The following is a 19,217-nucleotide window of genomic DNA, read 5'->3' as shown; positions in this document are numbered from 1 at the left end:
AGTTTGAAGTATTTGCGGAAATGTTTTTCACGATTTGTCCCAATGGCACCCTGTCCCCTACATAGTGCACTGCAAAACGTGTAGGCAATGGGGTACCATTTGGGACACATTCCATAGTCATTCTGGTGAAGATGTAGTGTGTCATGGACAGGTTGTACCTGTGGAGTGCACTTCCTCTGTCTTCACCAGGTCAGGATGAAGAATGCCTCTGGTGTTTTGATGGTTATCCGGGTTAGAAGGTGAGGACAACAGGGAGAATCTGACATCCAGAGCTGGGGTCCTCCCTCCCTCCTCTCCTTCTCTCTCTGGATCCCAGGACAGAGAAGTATTTACAAGGCTCTGTGGGATTGGACTGCCTCCTCTGCCTGCCAGACTGCTTCACTCAACCGGGTTGGGCTATAGACAGGAGGAGGACAAGACACTAAGCTGAGAGGAATCAGCCTTTGTCAAGTTGAAACAAACAGGGAAACTGTCCATCCTGCCTGGTGCTACGGGTCCTCAGCCATCTGACAGCCCATTGTCAGGAACAGGCAGTAAGACGTCAGGTCAACTCCATGGGAGCGGAGGCAAACGGATTCATCCCATCTCTGTACGGCTGAGATAGCACACCGCGTGGTCTACTCTGGAATGTTCTTTGGAACGCGTGGTCGGTAAATCATGTTCTGTGAAGAGGCTGTGTCTCCTAGCCACAGCAGGCGATGGTGGACATGTGCGCTTTGTTTTCTGAATCCTGCCACTTTTGGACATGCGGAGAGGGTTTCATAACACACCAGACGGCCGACCAGCTGAGCGAACCGAGAGTCCTGCAGGGAGAGAGAGAGAGAGAGAAATAGATCACAGTGCTTTGTTGTTCAATGCTCAAACAATGCGTCACCTTATCCAATCGGAATCGATAAGAAACGAGTACATACTTATTGATTTGGTGTGACTCATTGCTGGGTGGGTTTCTTGGTCATTGACGTTGCACATGCTATGCTCTGATTGGCTGCTCTATACTAGGCAAACCGCCAAATATTTTGGTCAGATTGTGCAGATATTGAGTCGGAATAGAGTGAGCTTTTTTTCCTGTCTGTTTTGCCTCGTGATCATTTGCTGGCCTCCATCCATTTTTGGTTGATTCTGATCTCACATATGGTCAGTTCCTTGCATCCATACCCCTCACTATGAATTTCAGATTGGTTACATTCCCCCCCCCCCCCCCCCAAAAAAAAAAAAAAAATGATGGGGTGACTGCTTTGTAATTTTTAGGAGAGCCGAGAGTGTCACGTAGACTGAAGAATTATTTAATGTCATGTCCGCCCCTGCCCTTGACATTTCCTAAGTGAGTCTATGTAACACACTGTCATTGTTAGAATCTTAATATCACAAACAGAATTTGGGTTGTAAGCAGTTTTAAGAGGTCACCCCCCCCCCCTCCCCATCCACTCATTCACCGCCAGTCTTTCCCTGACAGTCAGCTTGGGCAGCTGAGGATTGAAACTAGAACTAAACTATATCTAAACTAATTGAACATGTATAATAAATAGACTAAATACTAGATTAAATTGATAATAGTCTGATGGGTGAGAATATTATCAATTGATAAAAAATGTTTATGAAGAATCTGATGAAGAGCGCAGCTTGGAATTGACACAGAGAAAGTCTCCTGCAGAGTCACAAGCGTGTAAGAAGTTTTGATGTCAATATTGTATCAGAAAGATTAGATTCTGCAGTTTCTAAATCACTTAGTCAACTCTTAAAAATGGCCCCTTGAACTCTATTTTAAAATCTAACTTCTGGACAGAATCACTGTGATTCCATGCACAACACTCAAAGCACAGTAATAATCTATTTAAACTCAAAATATGCCATGGCTCTACGCTGACATTTTTTACAATGATTACATGATGTGCTCCTAAGTAGAAATGTAGAAGCACACAAATACATCTAGGAGAACAAATACATCTAGGAGAACAATGACTGAAAGTTAGTGAATAAAAGTGTCTGGGAGTGATCCATGCTCAATCAAGCACAATCACTAGGTCAGACAAATTTTCTGTCTGCCCTTTAAGGGACGGAGCGTTACCGTGGTAACTTGGGCACTGGCTTGTCTGTGATGAAAAAAAATCAAGACAATTTTATCGAACTCAAATGAACATTGAAAACAACCTACTGTAGCACGTGAACAAAACGATGTAACAAGAAACACGAGGACAAATTTACACTTTATAGTAGCCTTTCTTTCAATTTGACCAACTTCTACATGTGGGCTTTGGATATATATTTTTGCTTATTATTCCCAAATGCTCTGCGTGACCACCCCGCTCGCTTGGCTAGTGAAATATACATTCTTATCCCACAATGACAAAATATATCCGCATTTGGCAGGTGTTCATTTCCAACCCTGGTCATGACTGATAGTCATGATACACTATATATATATACAAAAGTATGTGGACACCCCTTCAAATGAGTGGATTCGGCTATTTCAGCCACACCCATTGCTGACAGCTGTATAAAATCGAGCACACAGCCATGCAATCTCCATAGACAAACATTGACAGTAGAATGGCTCAGTGACTTTCAACGTGCCACCGTCATAGTCATCAAAATGTTGTTGGATTCATTTGCTGTTTTGTTTTTGGTTGTGTTTCAGATGATTTTGTGCCCAATAGAAATGAATGGTGTATCATGTATTGTGTCATTTTGGAGTCACTTTTATTGTAAATAAGCATATGATATGTTACTAAACACTTCTACGTTAATGTGGATGCTACCATGATTACGGATAGTCCTGAATGAATCGTGAATAATAATGAGTGAGAAAGTTACAGACGCAGAAATATCATACTCCAAGACATGCTAACCTCTCAGTATTATATTAACGGGGGAGGTTAGCATTTTTTGGAGGTGTGATATTTGTTCGTCTGTAACTTTCTCAGTCCATTATTCCCTATCCGTAATCACGGTAGCGTCCAAAATAATCTGAAACACAACCAAAACAAGCAGCAATGCATCCAACATCATTTTGTGCTAGGAATAGGGGACCAAATATTAAACTTTTGACTACTTTAAAACACATAGTGAATTTGTCCAAATACTTTTGGTCACCTAAAATGACATTTTATGACATTTTATGAAATGTTTTGCTCATTTTTAGCCTGACCAGATCACTGTCCCTTGGCCTCTAAGGGAAAATATACTTCGATGCTTTTGCTCATCATGGAAAGCGCTTTACTGACAGAATACCATCTGTCTTTAGCGCAAAGGTCAACGGTGAAGGTCAAATTGACTTAAAAGTTGACTTCAGATCAGTGTTGCTCAGCCTCTGAAAATCCTAGGGAAATGATAATTATATCTATGCGATCAACAAGGCTTTGTTTCTAGGACAAACTGTTTTAGAAGTTTGAGACCCATACTTGGGAAAGGAGATGAAGGATCATAGTGAAAAAATTACGTCAAGTAGTATTTGAGTGATTTCAAACATAAGGGTTAATGGGTTAAGGGTTAATGGATTTTAGTGGTTTTTCATTTGTGCACATACTGTAACATAAACTATTGAAAATACTATTGTGTTCTTTGAAATAAATTGTTATTTCGTATTCTGTCACCTAAGACATTCATAACGCGGTAGCGTATATCAAAAGTATTTATTAGAATGTTGACGTCCAAAAGACTATCACGCTGTGGTGTAGTGTGGAGAATGGTCTTCATCCTCCAGCTCGTTGTGCTGCTGTTGCGTTGTGATCAATGTCCTTGCCTCGCCTCTCCCCCTGTGTTTTTGTGCGATCAAGAGAGGAAAGTGGCCAGGCACGGTTGTGAATACCAAGTCTGTGTGCAGTGTGAAGTCAATGAGAGGGAAAGAGCGGTAGAAACCGACGGTAATAGCTTTGTAATAGTCCGAAATGGTGCTCTGTGATTCGGGAAACATTCTCTTGAATGCAAATGAACCTATTTTCGATGCTCATATACCATGCAGGACTTTAACGACGATATTACAGGTATGTGATTACAGATGATGAAAAAGAAGCAGCTAGGCCTAAAAAAAATATAGCATAGAGTACTGTAACATACCATTATGTTCGTTCTCTTTTTTAGCGTCATTTATCCCTGTTCTAATGACATTGGCTTAGAAACTTTGTGAAGAAAAAGTTCTCAGGGTCTGGGAAAAACATTGAGGAGAAGTGCACTCTTGTCTTTGTGTTATCTATCATCATCATCAGACTGTAGTTATGTGTCCCTTTTATTTCAGGAATGTACATCACTTAAGTGAGATTACAGAGATGAAAGCTGATTAGCTGAATCTTGTCCTGATCTGACTCTCTTCCTCCTCTCCAGGGTCCTTCAGAAACGATGGGATTAAGGCGTCTGATGTCCTGCCCGTGCTGAAAGAGAAAGTGGCCTTTGTGTCAGGTGAGTGTGTGCCTGCGTCGCCTATTCCCTAGCCCTGTCGGCCCTGTTCCAAAGTAGTGCACTGCTGGGTACTGTTTGGGTTGCAACAGTGACGCTTCAGTTTGACGAATCCACTATGGGAAATCATGAAGATGTTTTATTTTCTGGCCGGCAGTGTTCATGGCAGACCAATGCTGAGGAAATTCCCATGACAAGTATGATTTAGTAGCACATGACAAGCATGTAGGTGTTTAACCATCGGCACAACAACAACAACTTTCACGTGCGGGAAAGAGAGTTTCTTTCTCATTGAACAAGTTCAGGTAGGTCACTCCCCGTTTCGGTTGTTTTGCTTCTGTTTAGTTACTAGGGAATCCTTTTGTCTATTTGATCCAATGAATTAACATGAGGGTACATCAGGACATGTGATTGGCCATTAGTTCAGACAGGTCATAACTTCGCTAATACTTCCTTACGGATCATAGTGGCTGTTCAGAGACTGAAATGAGAGATCACTCATTCTGCGGAAGGGAGAGGGTCAGTTGCACACAACTGAATGCAATCAAACAAAATGTTTCTTTCCACCTTTAACCCCAACCACTCTGAATCAAAGATGTGCAGGGGGGTTGTTGGGGGTTAACTGCCTTGCGGAACACCTTTCCAGCTCTGGGATTGGATCTAGCAACCTTTCAGTTACTGGCGCAACGCTCTAACCACTAGGCTACCTGCCACTCCATTATATCCTGTTGTAGCAGAGTACCTTACATTGAATCACAACCTCTACATGGGCTGTCAGGTTTGGTTTCCAAGTACTGTTGATGCAAGGCTGGGGACCCCTATGGGCTCTGGTCCAAAGTAGTGCACTATATAGGGAATACGGGTTCCATTTGGGACATACTGGATGTCAGTACAAGGACACATCACATTCCCCTCCCTTAGAACTTCCTGTAGCTTAGATGATGATGTCACCCTGGTCATTTCTACTGTACAGGACATTCTCGTTACAGAGTTCAACAGTACAGTGTGCAGACCTGGGTTCAAATACTATTCAATATCTGTCAAATACAGATGGGTGGGGTTTGCAATTCTGTAGGTGTTCTATTGGCTCTATTGTGGTAGGCAAGCTCAATCAAACACAGCAACATTTGAAATGATTTAAAATAGTGTTTAAACCCAGGTTTGGACAGTGGAGATAAACATTTCCATGTCCTCAATGCTCATTAATACAATGCTGCTGGCCAGAATCCCTCTAAGTTCATTGCAGCCAGCCAGTGTGACTAAAACATATTTTTTTTTGCCTTTTGTTTCATCATTTTTTACATAATTTTTTCATGTCTGAATGAACAGGGTAAACAGGTCAAATGCTGGTGAAGAAAGCTGACTGGGAACGGGAGCTGACTAGAACTCTGTTCTAAAAACAAGTTCAACGCCATGTGGAATAGAAAGAATCTAATTTGGTCTAATAATCTAAGGCCGTTGTTAACTCAAGGCATTCTTTGAGCTGTAAAGAAGAGATACAGATGTTGGGGAGGCAGGTAGCATAATGGTTAGAGTGTTGGACTACGAACCGAAAAGTTGCAAGATCGAATCCCTGAGCCGACAAGGTAAAAATATGTCGTCCTGCCCCTGAACAAGGCAGTTAACCAACTGTTCGAAGGCCGGCATTGAACATAATAATTTGTTCTTAACTGACTTGCCTGGTAAAATAAAATACAGAACCAGTCAAAACTTATTCAAGGGTTTTTCTTTATTTATTTATTTATATATATATTTTTTAAATTCTACATTGTAGAATAATAGTGAAGACATCAAAACTATGAAATAACACATATGGAATCATGTAGTAACCAAACAAGTGTTAAACAAATCAAAATATATTTTATATTTGAGATTCTTCAAAGTAGCCACCCTTTTCCTTGATGACAGCTTTGCACACTCTTGGCGTTCTCTCAACCAGCTTCATGAGGTAATCACCAGAAATGCATTTAAATTAACAGGTGTGCCTTGTCAAAAGTTAATTTGTGGAATTTATTTCCTTCTTATTGCGTTTGAGCCAATCAGTTGTGACAAGGTAGGGGTGGAATACAGAAGATAGCCCTATTTGGTAATATACCAAGTCCATATTATGTCAAGAACAGCTCAAGTAAGCAAAGAGAAACGACAGTCCATCGTTACTTTAAGACATGAAGGTCAGTCAATCCGGAAAATTTCAAGAACTTTGAAAGTTTCTTCAAGTGCAGTCGCAAAAACCATCAAGCGCTATGATGAAACTGGCTTTCATGAGGACAGCCACAGGAAAGGAAGACCCAGAGTTACCTCTTCTGCAGAGGATACGTTCATTATAGTCAACTGCACCTCAGATTGCAGCCAAAATAAATGCTTCACAGAGTTCAAGTAACAGACACATCTCAACATCAACTGTTCAGAGGAGACTGCGTGAATCAGGCCTTCATGGTTGAATTGCTGCAAATGAACCACTACTAAAGGATACCAATAAGAAGAAGAGACTTGCTTGGCCCAAGAAACACGAGCAATGGACATTAGACCGTTGGAAATCTGTCCTTTGGTTTGATGAGAAGGTGAACGGATGATCTCTGCATATGTGGTTCTTACCGTGAAGCATGGAGGAGGTGTGATGGTGTGGGGGTGCTTTGCTGGTGACACTGTCAGTGATTTATTTAGAATTCAAGGCACACTTAACCAGTATGGCTACCACAGCATTCTGTAGCGATACGCCATCCCATCTGGTTTGTTCGTAGTGGGACTATCAATTGTTTTTCAAAAGGACAACGACCCCAAACACACCTCCAGGCTGTGTAAGGGGTATTTGACCAAGAAGGAGAGTGATGGAGTGATGGATCAGATGACCTGGCCTCCACAATCACCCAACATCAAATCAATTGAGATGGTTTGGGATGAGTTGGACCTGAGAGGGAAGGAAAAGCAGCCAACAAGTGCTCAGCATATGTGGGAACTCCTTCAAGACTGTTGGAAAAGCATTCCAGGTGAAGCTGGTTGAGAGAATGCCAAGAGTGTACAAAGCTGTCATCAAGGCAAAGGGTGGCTACTTTGAAGAATCTAAAATATATTTTGATTTGTTTAATACTTTTTTGGTAATTACATCGTTCCAAATGTGCTAGTTCATAGTTTTGATGTCTTCATTATTATTCAACAGGCTTGTCACTCGGAATCATTGAGAAAACCCAATAAGAGCCCCTTCTACACACTAACCGTATGGAAACAAGTGTGTGTTTTTGAGAAGTGTTGTGACCAAAAACAGATATTTTCTCACCAATGCTCTGTAGGCCAGATTTTATGCATATTACAGGACATTTTGGACAGAGGGAAGGTCGTTCTCCACTGTTAAGGTCTATTTAGAAGCATTGTCGGCCTGTCATATGGGCTTCAAAAATAACACAGTAAGGAAACATCCTCTGTTATCTTGTCTTATGAAGGGAGCGCGTTACATACGCTCAGTTTCCAAGCCTTTAGCCCCATCTTGGGACCTGTCTATTGCTCTGGAGGCAGTTTCACTTCTGCCCGGAAAGCGAGCAGATTAAATATCTCTCCTTTACTGATTGCCCTTACATCCGCAAAGCGAGTGAGTGAGCTGCACGCACCGTCAGTCCACCATTCGTGCCCACAGTTTGCCCTGGGGTTACCGAAGGTAGCGTTGTTACCCAACCCCGCCTTTATGCCTAAGGTCAGCAGCAATTACAAGAGTTCATGGCTTTTCACCCTCCGCCCCTCACTTCTACGAAAGAAGAGCGTCTCCACCGTTTATCTCCAGTGCATGCTTTGCACATCTACTTGGATAGAACGAAAGCATGACGAAATAACTCTTCGTGCCTTGGGCTCCTCTTTCGTCAACGGCTATCCCATTGGATAGGCTATTACAGTATATTGGCTTATAATAGCAAGGATTTACCGCCCCTGTAGGGTCTGAGGGCTTATTCCACCAGAGGTATGGCTACCTCTTGGGCACTGTTCAAAGCCATCTCTTTGCAAGAGATTTTCAATGCGGCGTGTTGGGCCACCCCTCATACATTAATGAGGTCTTAATGACTGGTTGTCACTGCACCTTCCTCAGAGCCTCTGAGTGGTGATGCTGTTGGGACTACCCTGGCTTTGGAGAGCATGTCTGCGATACGGGAGTTGGCCATATCCCATAAGTGAGACATTGAAATTAGTATTCGAAATAGAAGCTAGGGTTACTTGCGTAACCCTGGTTCTATGAGAATATATGAGTGAAATGTCTCACTGCTCGCACGAGCCCAAGGAAGAGAACCATGCTTGAGAGTGACCAGAGGATGTGTGAGTGGCGCCTTATAAGGAGGGAAGGGACTCACCTTGTTCGCCACTCGACCTGTCTGTCTCCAACAGATCTTGTGTGATTGGTTCGCTAGAGCGAATTCCATAAGTGAGACATCTCTCTCATATATTCTCATATAACCGGGGTTATGCCAGTAACACTCATTTTTTTCTCCCGTAAATATATAGAGGTTCCCCCAGCAGCAGTAGAGTAATGTTGGCCTTATCTCTGTGACGAGGCCCAGTGTGTGGTGCAGACACACACACACACACACACACACACACACACACACACACACACACACACACACACACACACACACACACACACACACACTGATGGGGGGTGGACCTTGAGGATGAAAGACTGGTGGACATTTGTCAGAGAGGGGAGGGGGAGGCACGGGGGAGTTCCGCCATCCGAGGGGGTTGGTTCTCCCAAAAAATGTCAACAAAGATCTGTCACCAACAAAATCCCACCTGGACAAGGCCCTCCATGCCCTTCCTCTGGGGTGCTGTTGCTGCCTTGCCTCCCTGTCTCCCTTGCTGTTGCCAAGTCCCATGAGCACCAGGGATAAACAAATGTACTTCCCCCAAAAACAGGTCATGCATCCCTCTACACATGGGATGCGTCCCAAATGACACCATATTCCCTATTACAGTGCACTACTTTTGGCTCTGGTCAAAAGTAGTACAAGAAATAGGGTGCCATTTGGGATAAAGACCTAGTAAATAAGAGACATGAAGATAGACCCTTTCTACTCTCATTACGTTGTATACCATGTCTTACCGTAATTGATGTACACGGGCACTTTGAGAGAATACTGAGAATCGCAGCATGAAGCTTTAGTACCATATGCGCCCTGGTCAAAGTAGTGCACTCTATAGGGAATAGGGTGCCATTTGGAGCGGAACCCTGATGTGCACTTAAAGCTCTATCTATTTCTGACATACTGCTCTCAAAAATAAGGAGATTTCTACTGTCTGTGTTCCTACAGGAGGTCGTGATAAGAGAGGTGGCCCCATACTGACCTTCCCTGCCAGAAGCAACCATGATAGAATAAAACACGAGGAGCTGCGACAGCTGGTGACGTACCTCTCCACTGTGCCCAGGTAAGAACAGTGGAGAGGTATCTGATTTATGATCCGTTTTTTGCTTTTTAGATCACATTGAATAAGATTGAAGCAGTTTAGCATTTTTCAATCTTGTTCTGGAGTCAACTCTGCAGAATGGTCACTAGCTGGCAGAGCCACAAAGTCATCAAATCTGAATTTAAACCTAACCCTAACCTTAACCCTAACCGTAACCACACTGCTAACCCTAACTTTAAATTAAAACCAAAAAAGCACATTCTTACAATATAGCCCATTTTGACTTTGCAGCTGGCATATCTAAAGGGGAATCACGTAGTTTTGCCTCCAGGACAAGACTCATGACAATAAACGTCAACCTGCAAGATTACATGGACAGATGGGACCTGATCCTAGATCAGCACTCCTACTCTGAGACGCTTGACACATACGGTCCCTGGACTCATTTCATAATCATACTAATGTAAACATGACTTAATGTATGTGGCTAGCAGGAGAAACATGCCGTCGCCATGTATGCTGACACACGGCATACACATTAGAGCGTACTTCAACATGGTCCATTCTGTTTTGTTGTCGTAAGGAGATGGTCATCCATGTCGTGGTGTACGGTGCGTTCGGAAAGTATTCCGATCCCTTGACTTTTTCCACATTTTGTTATGTTACAGCCTTATTCTAAAATGGATAAACAATTGTCATTTTTCTCGTCAATCTACAGAAAATACCCCATAATGACAAAGCAAAAACAGGTTTAGACACAGCTATTTTCAGGTCTCTCCAGAGATGTTCGATCGGGTTCAAGTCCGGGCTTTGGCTGGGCCACTCAAGGACATTAAGAGACTTGTCCCGAAACCACTACTGCGTTTTTTTGGCTGTGTGCTTAGGGTCATTGTCCTGTTGGAAGGTGAACCTTCGCCCCAGTCTGAGGTCCTGAGTATTCTGTAGCAGGTTTTCATCAAGGATCTCTCTGCACTTTGCGCCGTTCATCTTTCCCTCAATCCTGACTAGTCTTCCAGTCCCTGCCGCTGAAAAACATCCCCACATAATTATGCTGCCACCACCGTGCTTCACCGTAGGGATGGTGCCATGTTTCCTTCAGATGTGGCGCTTGGCATTCAGGCCAAAAAGTTCAATCTTGGTTTCATCAGACTAGAGAATCTTGTTTCTCATAGTCTTAGTCATTTAGGTGCCTTTTGGCAAACTCATGTGCCTTTTTTTACTGAGGAGTGACTTCCGTCTGGCCACTTTACCATAAAGGCCTGATTGGTGGAGTGCTGCAGAGATGGGTGTCCTTCAAGAAGGTTCTCCCATCTCCACAGAAAAGCTCTGTCAGAGTGACCATTGGGTTCTTGGTCACCTCTCTGACCAAGGCCATTCTCCCCCGTTTGCTCAGTTTTGCCAGGTAGCCAGCTCTAGGACGAATCTTGGTGGTTCCAAATGTATTCCATTTAAGAATGATGGAGGCCACTGTGTTCTTGGGGACCTTCAGTGATGCAGACATTTTTTTATACCCTTCCCCAGATCTGTGCCTCGACACAATCCTGTCTCAGAGCTCTACGGACAATTCCTTCGATCTCGTGGCTTGGTTTTTGCTCTGACATGCACTGTCAACTGTGGGACATTATATAGACAAGTGTGTGCCTTTCCGAATCATGACCAATCAATTTCATTTACCCTAGGTGGGCTCCAATCAAGTTGTAGAAACATCTCAAGGATGATCAATGGAAACAGGATGCACCTGAGCTCAATTTTGAATCTCATAGCAAAGGGTCTGAATACTTATGTAAATAAGGTGTTTGCAAAAATGTCTAAAAACCTGTTTTTGCTTTGTCATTATGGGGTATTGTGTGTAGATTGATGAGGGGAATTAAAAAATACATATATTTTAGAAAAAGGCTGTAACGTAACAAAATGTTTAAAAAGTCAAGGGGTCTAAACGCCTTTCAAATGCACTGTATATCATGAAATGTAGACATTATTTGATTGAATATTCTTAGAATTTGTGTGTCGAGCCAAGTGTCCCTTTTGTGATTGTAATTCTAGTAGGACAAATGTGAAAATGCTCCCACAGAAGGATGTATGTAAATTGTATCTATAATTTCCATACATCTTTCTGTGGGAGCATTTTCAATTTTTTTCTCGACACAGAAATTACAATCACAAAAGGAACACTTGACACGACATACAAAATCTAAGAATATTGTAGACATTTGTAATTCTCATAGTACATTTTTTAAAATCTCCCACAGAAAGATGAATGGAAATGATAGATACAATTTACATACTACATACTTTTGTATATATAGTGCATAGTGTATTTGACTATTTCACCCACACCCGTTGCTGACAGTTGAATAAAATCGAGCACACCGCCATGCAATCTCCATAGACAAACATTGGTAGTAGAATGGCCTTTCCGAAGAGCTCCAATAAGTCAGTTTGTCAAATTGATGCCCTGCTAGAGCTGCCCCAGTCAAATGTAAGTGCTAGGAGCAACAACGGCTCAGCCGCTAAGTGGTAGGCACACAAGCTCATAGAACGGGACCGCAGAGTGCTGAAACACGTAGTGCATAAAAAATCATCTATCCTCGGTTGCAACACTCACTAGCGAGTTCCAAATAGATTCTGGAAGCAACGTCAGCACAATAACTATTCATTGGGCACTTCATGAAGTGGGTTTCCCTGGCAGAGGAGCCGCACGAAAGCCTAAGATCACCATGCATCGGCTGGAGTGGTGTAAAGTGTGCCGCATTGGACTCTGGAGCAGTGGAAACGTGTTCTCTGGAGTGATGAATCACGCTTTACCATCTGGCAGTCTGACGGACAAATCTGGGTTTGGAGGATGCCAGGAGAACGCTACCTACCGCAATGCATAGGGCCAACTGTAAAGTTTGGTGGGGGAGGAATAATGGTCTGGGTTGTTTTTCATGGTTCGGGCTAGGCCCCTTAGTTCCAGTGAAGGGACATTTTAATGCTACAGCATACATTGACATTCTATACGATTCTGTGCTTACAACTTTGTGGCAACAGTTTGGGGAAGGCCCTTTCCTGTTTCAGCAGGACAATGCCCCCGTGCACAAATCAAGGCCCATACAGAAATGGTTTGTTGAGATTGGTGTGGAAGAACTTGACTGGCCTGCACAGAGCCTTAACCTCAACCATATCGAACACCTTTGGGATGAATTGGAACGTCGACTGTGAGCCAGGTCTAATCGCCCAAAATCGGTGCCTGACCTCACTAATGCTCTTGTTGCTGAATGGAAGCAAGTCCCCGCAGCAATGTTCCAACATCTAGTGGAAAGCCTTCCCAGAAGAGTGGAGGCTGTTGTAGCAGCATAGGAGGGAGCAGCTCCATATTAATGCCCAGGATATTGGAATGAGATGTTCGACGAGCACATGCTTTTGATCGTGTAGTGTACTACTAACAGCCATTTCAATAGGAAGACGGAGAACCATATATGATCTTCCACTTTTTTATTATTTGTTTCTGGTATGTGAGATGTGAGGGCATAGAGATCCTATAATTCACTAGCTGACTAACTAGCTAACAGATATACTGTGCAGATTGGCTTATACAATATTTTACCATATTTGATCAGAATTAGAAGAAGAAGTTTTCCTAACCAAGGTGGTGGGTGAATTAGTCACATTGCTAGGATGCCAATGTCAAAATCTAGTGTTCTATTTCATTGTATGCGTGAGGGCCCATCTTCTGTCTGTCACAGAGGAGGCTGGTGGGAGGGAGCTATAGGAGGATGGGTTCATTGTAATGGCTGGAATGGAATTCATGGAACAGTATGCGAGTTAGACCTGTTGTCTGAGGCTCTGCATGGGGAGACTGACAGCACCCCACACACACACGCATGCATGCACGCACACACACACACACACACACACACACACACACACACACACACACACACACACACACGTCTTTCAGAAAGCCAACCTCTTGGCCAAACCCAGTTGCACTATTAACTAATCCATCCATTGTAGAGCTGTTACTCTCAGTCTTTTTTTCACTCCCTTCCACCTCTGCTCAGGCTGTGTTTGGCTAATGTAGCATATGTATACAAATGATGCATCCCAAATGGCACTCTATTCCCTATATCAGTGGTTCCCAACAGCACAGTTTTTGTTGTAGCCCCAGACATAAAACACCTGATTCAACTCATTGAGGGCCTGATAATTAGTTGACAGTTTGAAGCGACAATAAAAATGTGTACTGTTGGGGGTACTCGAGGACTAGAGTTGGGAACCACTGCCGTACTTTTGACTAGGGCCCATAGGGCTGTGGTCAAATGTAGTGCACTATATGTTGAATAGGGTGCCGTTTAGGACTCAGCCATTTGGTGTATGGACTAGTGTGGAGTGAAGTCTCATGAAAGCATCTGGCTGTGAGCCCATCCTTGAGGCTACAGTGGGCTAATGTAAACAGTGAGCCCAGGATTTTCGGGGGCTCCCTCTCTCCCTCTCACCAAGCCTTTTTAGTTTTTCCAGGAGGGCCATTAGAGAGACTCCCTGAAGAAAAGCCGCAGGAATGATTTATGACAGTTTGCTAGAACAGCTGCTCTGTTTCCTTACCTGCCTTAGTACGTTAAACCTATCTGTACATTGCAGATCGGATTTCTCTCTTCGATGCACACTAGGCTTGCATCTCAAATGGCACCCTATTCCCTACACTTAAAAAATAAAGGTTCCAGTTGGAACCAAATAATGTTTTTTAGAGCGATGCCATAGGTACCATCACTCATTCATATATCCTTATGTACATATTCTTTATCCCCTCACACTGTGTACAAGACAGTAGTTTTGGAATTGTTAGGTTAGATTACTCGTTGGTTATTACTGCATTGTCGGAACTAGAAGCACAAGCATTTCGCTACACTCGCATTAACATCTGCTAACCATGTGTATGTGACAAATAAAATTTGATTTGATTTGATTTGATTTAGGTGAACCATTTTAGGTTCTCTGAAGAACCTTCAATGGGATGGTTCTTTGATTACAATTACAATTTAGCAAATTAACATTGGAGTGATAGATGTGTAGATGATGATGTGCAAGTAGAGATACTGGTGTGCAAAAGAGCAGAAAAGTAAATAAAACAATACGGGGATGAGGTAGGTAGATGGGATGGGCTATTTACAGATGGGCTATGTACAGCTGCAGCAATCGGTAAGCCGCTCGGATAGCTGATGTTTAAAGTTAGTGAGGGAGATATAAGTCTCCAGCTTCAGATGGGCCTCAGGATCTCGTCACGGTATTTCTGTGCGTTCAATTGCCATCAATAAAATGCAATTGTGTTCGTTGTCAGTAGCTTATGCCTGCCCATACCAAAAGCCCACCGCCAACATGAGGCACTCTACTCATTAACAGCGATGTAAATAAGAAAAATAAGCTTTTTGTGCGAATGGACAATTTCTGGCATCTTTTATTTCAGCTCATGAAACATGGGACCAACACTTTACATGTTGCGTTTATATTTTTGTTCAGTGTAGTTTAGAAAAGGGTATGTTATTAATATTTGAGTAGCATAAGATGAATGAATAAGTTAATGTACATGCAGAAAGATAGATATTGAAATAAACAATAAATAAAATCTACCCGCAACAGAGCCTGCTGGGAAATATTATACGACGGTCGGGGTTTTGGTTCAACTCTGGTTGTTAACACCAACACTGGGGTTGTTTTACACCAAATTAGTCTTAAATGAACTATTTTTAGTGTTAATTTAACTCATAAATCAACATTAGAAATGGTACCCTGAAAAATCAAGTTAACATTTGCCAATTTGCTGTATGAAAGGGGCACATCTACAGGCTTCCACACATTTCACAAACCTTTTAGAAATTCTGTGGATGCCACGCCTGATGACACACCATTCTTTATCTGGCAAGTGTTCTCAAAGGAACCTTAAGAGCTGTCTCCCAGTCCCTGCCGCTGAAAAACATTCCCACAGCATGATGCTGCCACCACCTTGCTTCACCGTAGGGACGTGACGCTGGGCATTCAGGCCAAAGAGTTCGGTCTTGGTTCCATGAGACCAGAGAATCTTGTTTTTCATGGTCTGAGAGTCCTTTAGGTGCCTTTTGGCAAACTCTGGGCATTCAGGCCAAAGAGTTCGGTCTTGGTTCCATCAGACCAGAGAATCTTGTTTCTCATTATCTGAGAGTCCTTTAGGTGCCTTTTGGCAAACTCCAAGCGGGCTGTCACGTGCCTTTTACCGAGGAGCAGCTTCCGTCTGTCCACTCTACATAAAAGGCCTGCTTGGTGGAGTGCTGCAGAGATGTTTTGGTACCCTTCCCCAGATCTGTGCCTCGACACAATCCTGTCTCGGAGCTCTACGGATATTTCCTTCGACCTCGTGGCTTGGTTTTTCCTCTGACATGCACTGTTAACTGTGGGACCTTATATAGACGGGCCAAATCATGTCCAATCAATTGAATTTACCACAGGTGGACTCCAATCAAGTTGTAGATACATCTCAAGGATGATCAATGGAAGCAGAATCCACAGGAGCTCAATGTCGAGTCTCAAATCAAAGGGTCTGAATAATTACGCAAATAAGGTGTTTCTGTTTTTCATTTTTTTATACATTTGCAAAAATGTCTAAAAACCTGTTTTCGCTTTGTCATTATGGGGTATTGTGTGTAGATTGATGAGGGAAAACATCTATTTAATACATTTTAGAATAAGGCTGTAACGTAACAAAATGTGGAACAAGTCAAGGCGTCTGAATACTTTCCGAAGGCACCGATGTGTTTCACTAGCTTGGTCTTATATCTGTCAGAGCCTGGGCCATGGTTACAAATATGCTGAAAATGTTCACACTCAGTTCGTGGCATCGTGTGTGTGTGTGTGTGTGTTTTTCTTGCGTTATCTAAACACTTATTTTTCCCCGGGCTGATCCTCGTTGCCACGCTGTTAACTGCAGTGGAAAATGTTTGTGCGCGCGTGTGTGTGCCTGCGCATGTGTGCCTGTTCGTGTGTATGCATATGTGTGTGCGCAAGTGTGTATGGTGTGTGTGCGCACATGGGTTTGTGTGTGTGTGTGTGTTTCGGGTGCTGTCAGCCAGGCGGAGTGACGGGGCTGCACTGAGTGCGTTCAGCTATTGATCAGGCCTGGCAGTGGACCTATGAAGTCAGCTTCAAAGCCTCTCTGTGTGACCTGCTTAATGAGAGTTTAAACAGTCAGCCCGGCCTGAGAGCCAGGGAGAGTCCCCCTAACTCCCCTCCAACTGACCCACCACCATTACCAACACATGTCGCGAATGGAAAAGGATAAGGTAATTACAGAGCAGAGAGAAAGAAGCGGGGCGTGGCCACATGGCGTACTTCAACCGTTGAGCAATGAGAGCCTCTCTCCAGACTCTTTTGTGGTTTTCTGTTTCTTTTCACCGGAGAGGCTGAATAAATTCACGCAGGCGTTTCGGTGTCGACATTTTGTCGGTGTGTGCTTTCTTTAAAGACGCTGAAAATGGTTTCACAATGAGTTGTGTGACTGTGACCGTCAGGAATTGTATTAAGAACTGTGTTAATACCTCCATGTTTCAAGCAAACCACCACAGTCCCTGTGACCAAGAAAGCGAAGGTAACCTGCCTAAATGACTGCTGCCCCGTAGCACTCTCGTCGGTAGCCATGAAGTGCTTTGAAAGGCTGGACATGGCTCACATCAGAACCATCATCCCGGAATCACTAGACCCACTGAGCGGTGTCTGAGGAAGGCCCCAAAAATTCTCAAAGACTCCAGTCACCCAACTCATAGACTGCTCTCTCTGCTACCGCATGGCAAGCGGTACCTAAAGGCTCCTACCTAACAGCTTCTACCCCATAAGACTGCTGAACAATTAATAAAATAGCCACCTCCCTCTTTGTTTTTACACTGCTGTTACTCGCTGTGTATTATCTATGTATAGTCACTTTACCCCTACCTAGGTGTACAAGTTACCTCGACTAACCTGCACCCCCGCAAACTGACTCGGTACCGGTAACCCCTGTACATAGCATCGTTATTGTTATTTTATTGCATTACTTTTTATTACATTTTTTACTTTAGTTTATTTAGTAAATATTTTCTTAACTATATTTCTTGAACTGCATTGTTAGTTAAGGCATCCCAAGTGGCGCGGCGGCCTAATGCACTGCATCGCAGTGCTAGCGGTGTCACTACAGACTCGAGTTTGATCCCGGGCTGTATCACAACCGGTGTGATTGGGACCCACAATAGGACCCACAATTGGCCCAGCGTTGTCCGGGTTAGGGGAGGGTTTGGCCGGGGAGGGGGGGGGCATTACATGGAACCCAAACCGGCTGTGTGCGTGCGCCATCGTGCACAAATGTATTTTGTCCCCCCACACCAAACACGATCATGACACGCAGGTTAAAATATCAAAACAAACTCTGAACCAATTACATTAATATGGGGACAGGTCAAAATGCATTAAACATTTATGGCAATTTAGCTAGCTAGCTTGCACTATAAATTAGGTGCATCACCGCCACCAATCTCATTCATCTTTCAGTCACCCACGTGAGTATAACCAATGAGGAGATGGCACGTGGGTACCTGCTTCTATAAACCAATGAGGAGGCGGGAGAGGCAGGACTTATATAAAATAGAACTGACTTCTATTTTAGCACTTGGCAATGCAGGCACTCGTTGTGGGTGCAGTGTGGGTGCAATAATTGAATAATATAGATTTCTAAATTTATTTTGCAACGCGCGGGCGGTGTGGTCAGCCTGTTGCAAGTAGTCCGTCATTGTAAATAATAATTTGTTCTTAGCTAACTTGCCTAGTTAAATAAATGTTAAATTAAATAAAACGAAGGGCTTGTAAGTAAGCATTTCACAGTAAGTTCTACACCTGTTGTATTTGACGCATCTGACAAATAAAATGTGATTTGATACTGTAGCTCCAGATCACAGCATCCCAGTCAGTGCCTGTTGCTTCCTTTCCCGTTTCTGTCAATGCTATTGATCCATCCCACCAGTACCACCATCCACCCAACCTATCCCCTACTCCCCAACCTCTACCCAGCCATTTATTGGAATTCCCTCTCTGCGTCCAGAAATGTTTAATTCTCTCTATTTGTAATTCTTGGATATGTGTTTGCAGTGATAGCTACTGTGATATTTCAGCAACAGTCTCCGTTTGTATTGAGCTCATTGGAATTAGCTGAGCTTGCATGGGTGAGGGAAACCACACACTGAGACAATGATGTCATAACCACTTCAACACGTTCCCTTAATTTGAAAGTGAACGAGCAAGTCAACGTCTCTATGTCCCAAATGGGACCCTATTTTCCATATAGTGCACTACTTTGACCTGGGCCCATTGTGCTCTATAAAGGGAGTAGGGTTCCATTTAGGACACATTCCAAGTCGATAAATGCTGCTGTTCATTGTCAATCAGTGTGGCAAAGCCAAAGGTCACGGGCT

General features: G+C 43.3%; 1 protein-coding gene across 5 annotated transcripts in view; it reads left to right on the top strand.

Moving 5' to 3' along the window:
- Positions 1 to 19,217, top strand: part of LOC110504150 (kalirin) — a 262,188-nt gene that overhangs the window by 90,958 nt on the left and 152,013 nt on the right. For all 5 annotated transcript variants that reach the window (XM_036974283.2, XM_036974281.2, XM_036974280.2 and 2 more), the window contains exons 2-3: positions 4,318 to 4,392; positions 9,681 to 9,795. In XM_036974283.2, coding sequence (XP_036830178.2) covers positions 4,318 to 4,392; positions 9,681 to 9,795 — 190 coding nt within the window. The remainder of the gene's footprint in view (positions 1 to 4,317; positions 4,393 to 9,680; positions 9,796 to 19,217) is intronic.

Source organism: Oncorhynchus mykiss, chromosome 3, assembly GCF_057628025.1.
Source record: "Oncorhynchus mykiss isolate SJ-2025 chromosome 3, ASM5762802v1, whole genome shotgun sequence".
In the NCBI taxonomy this organism is placed as follows: domain Eukaryota; kingdom Metazoa; phylum Chordata; class Actinopteri; order Salmoniformes; family Salmonidae; genus Oncorhynchus; species Oncorhynchus mykiss.
Note: the sequence above shows the minus strand (reverse complement) of the source record. Positions and strands in the feature narration are given on the sequence as shown.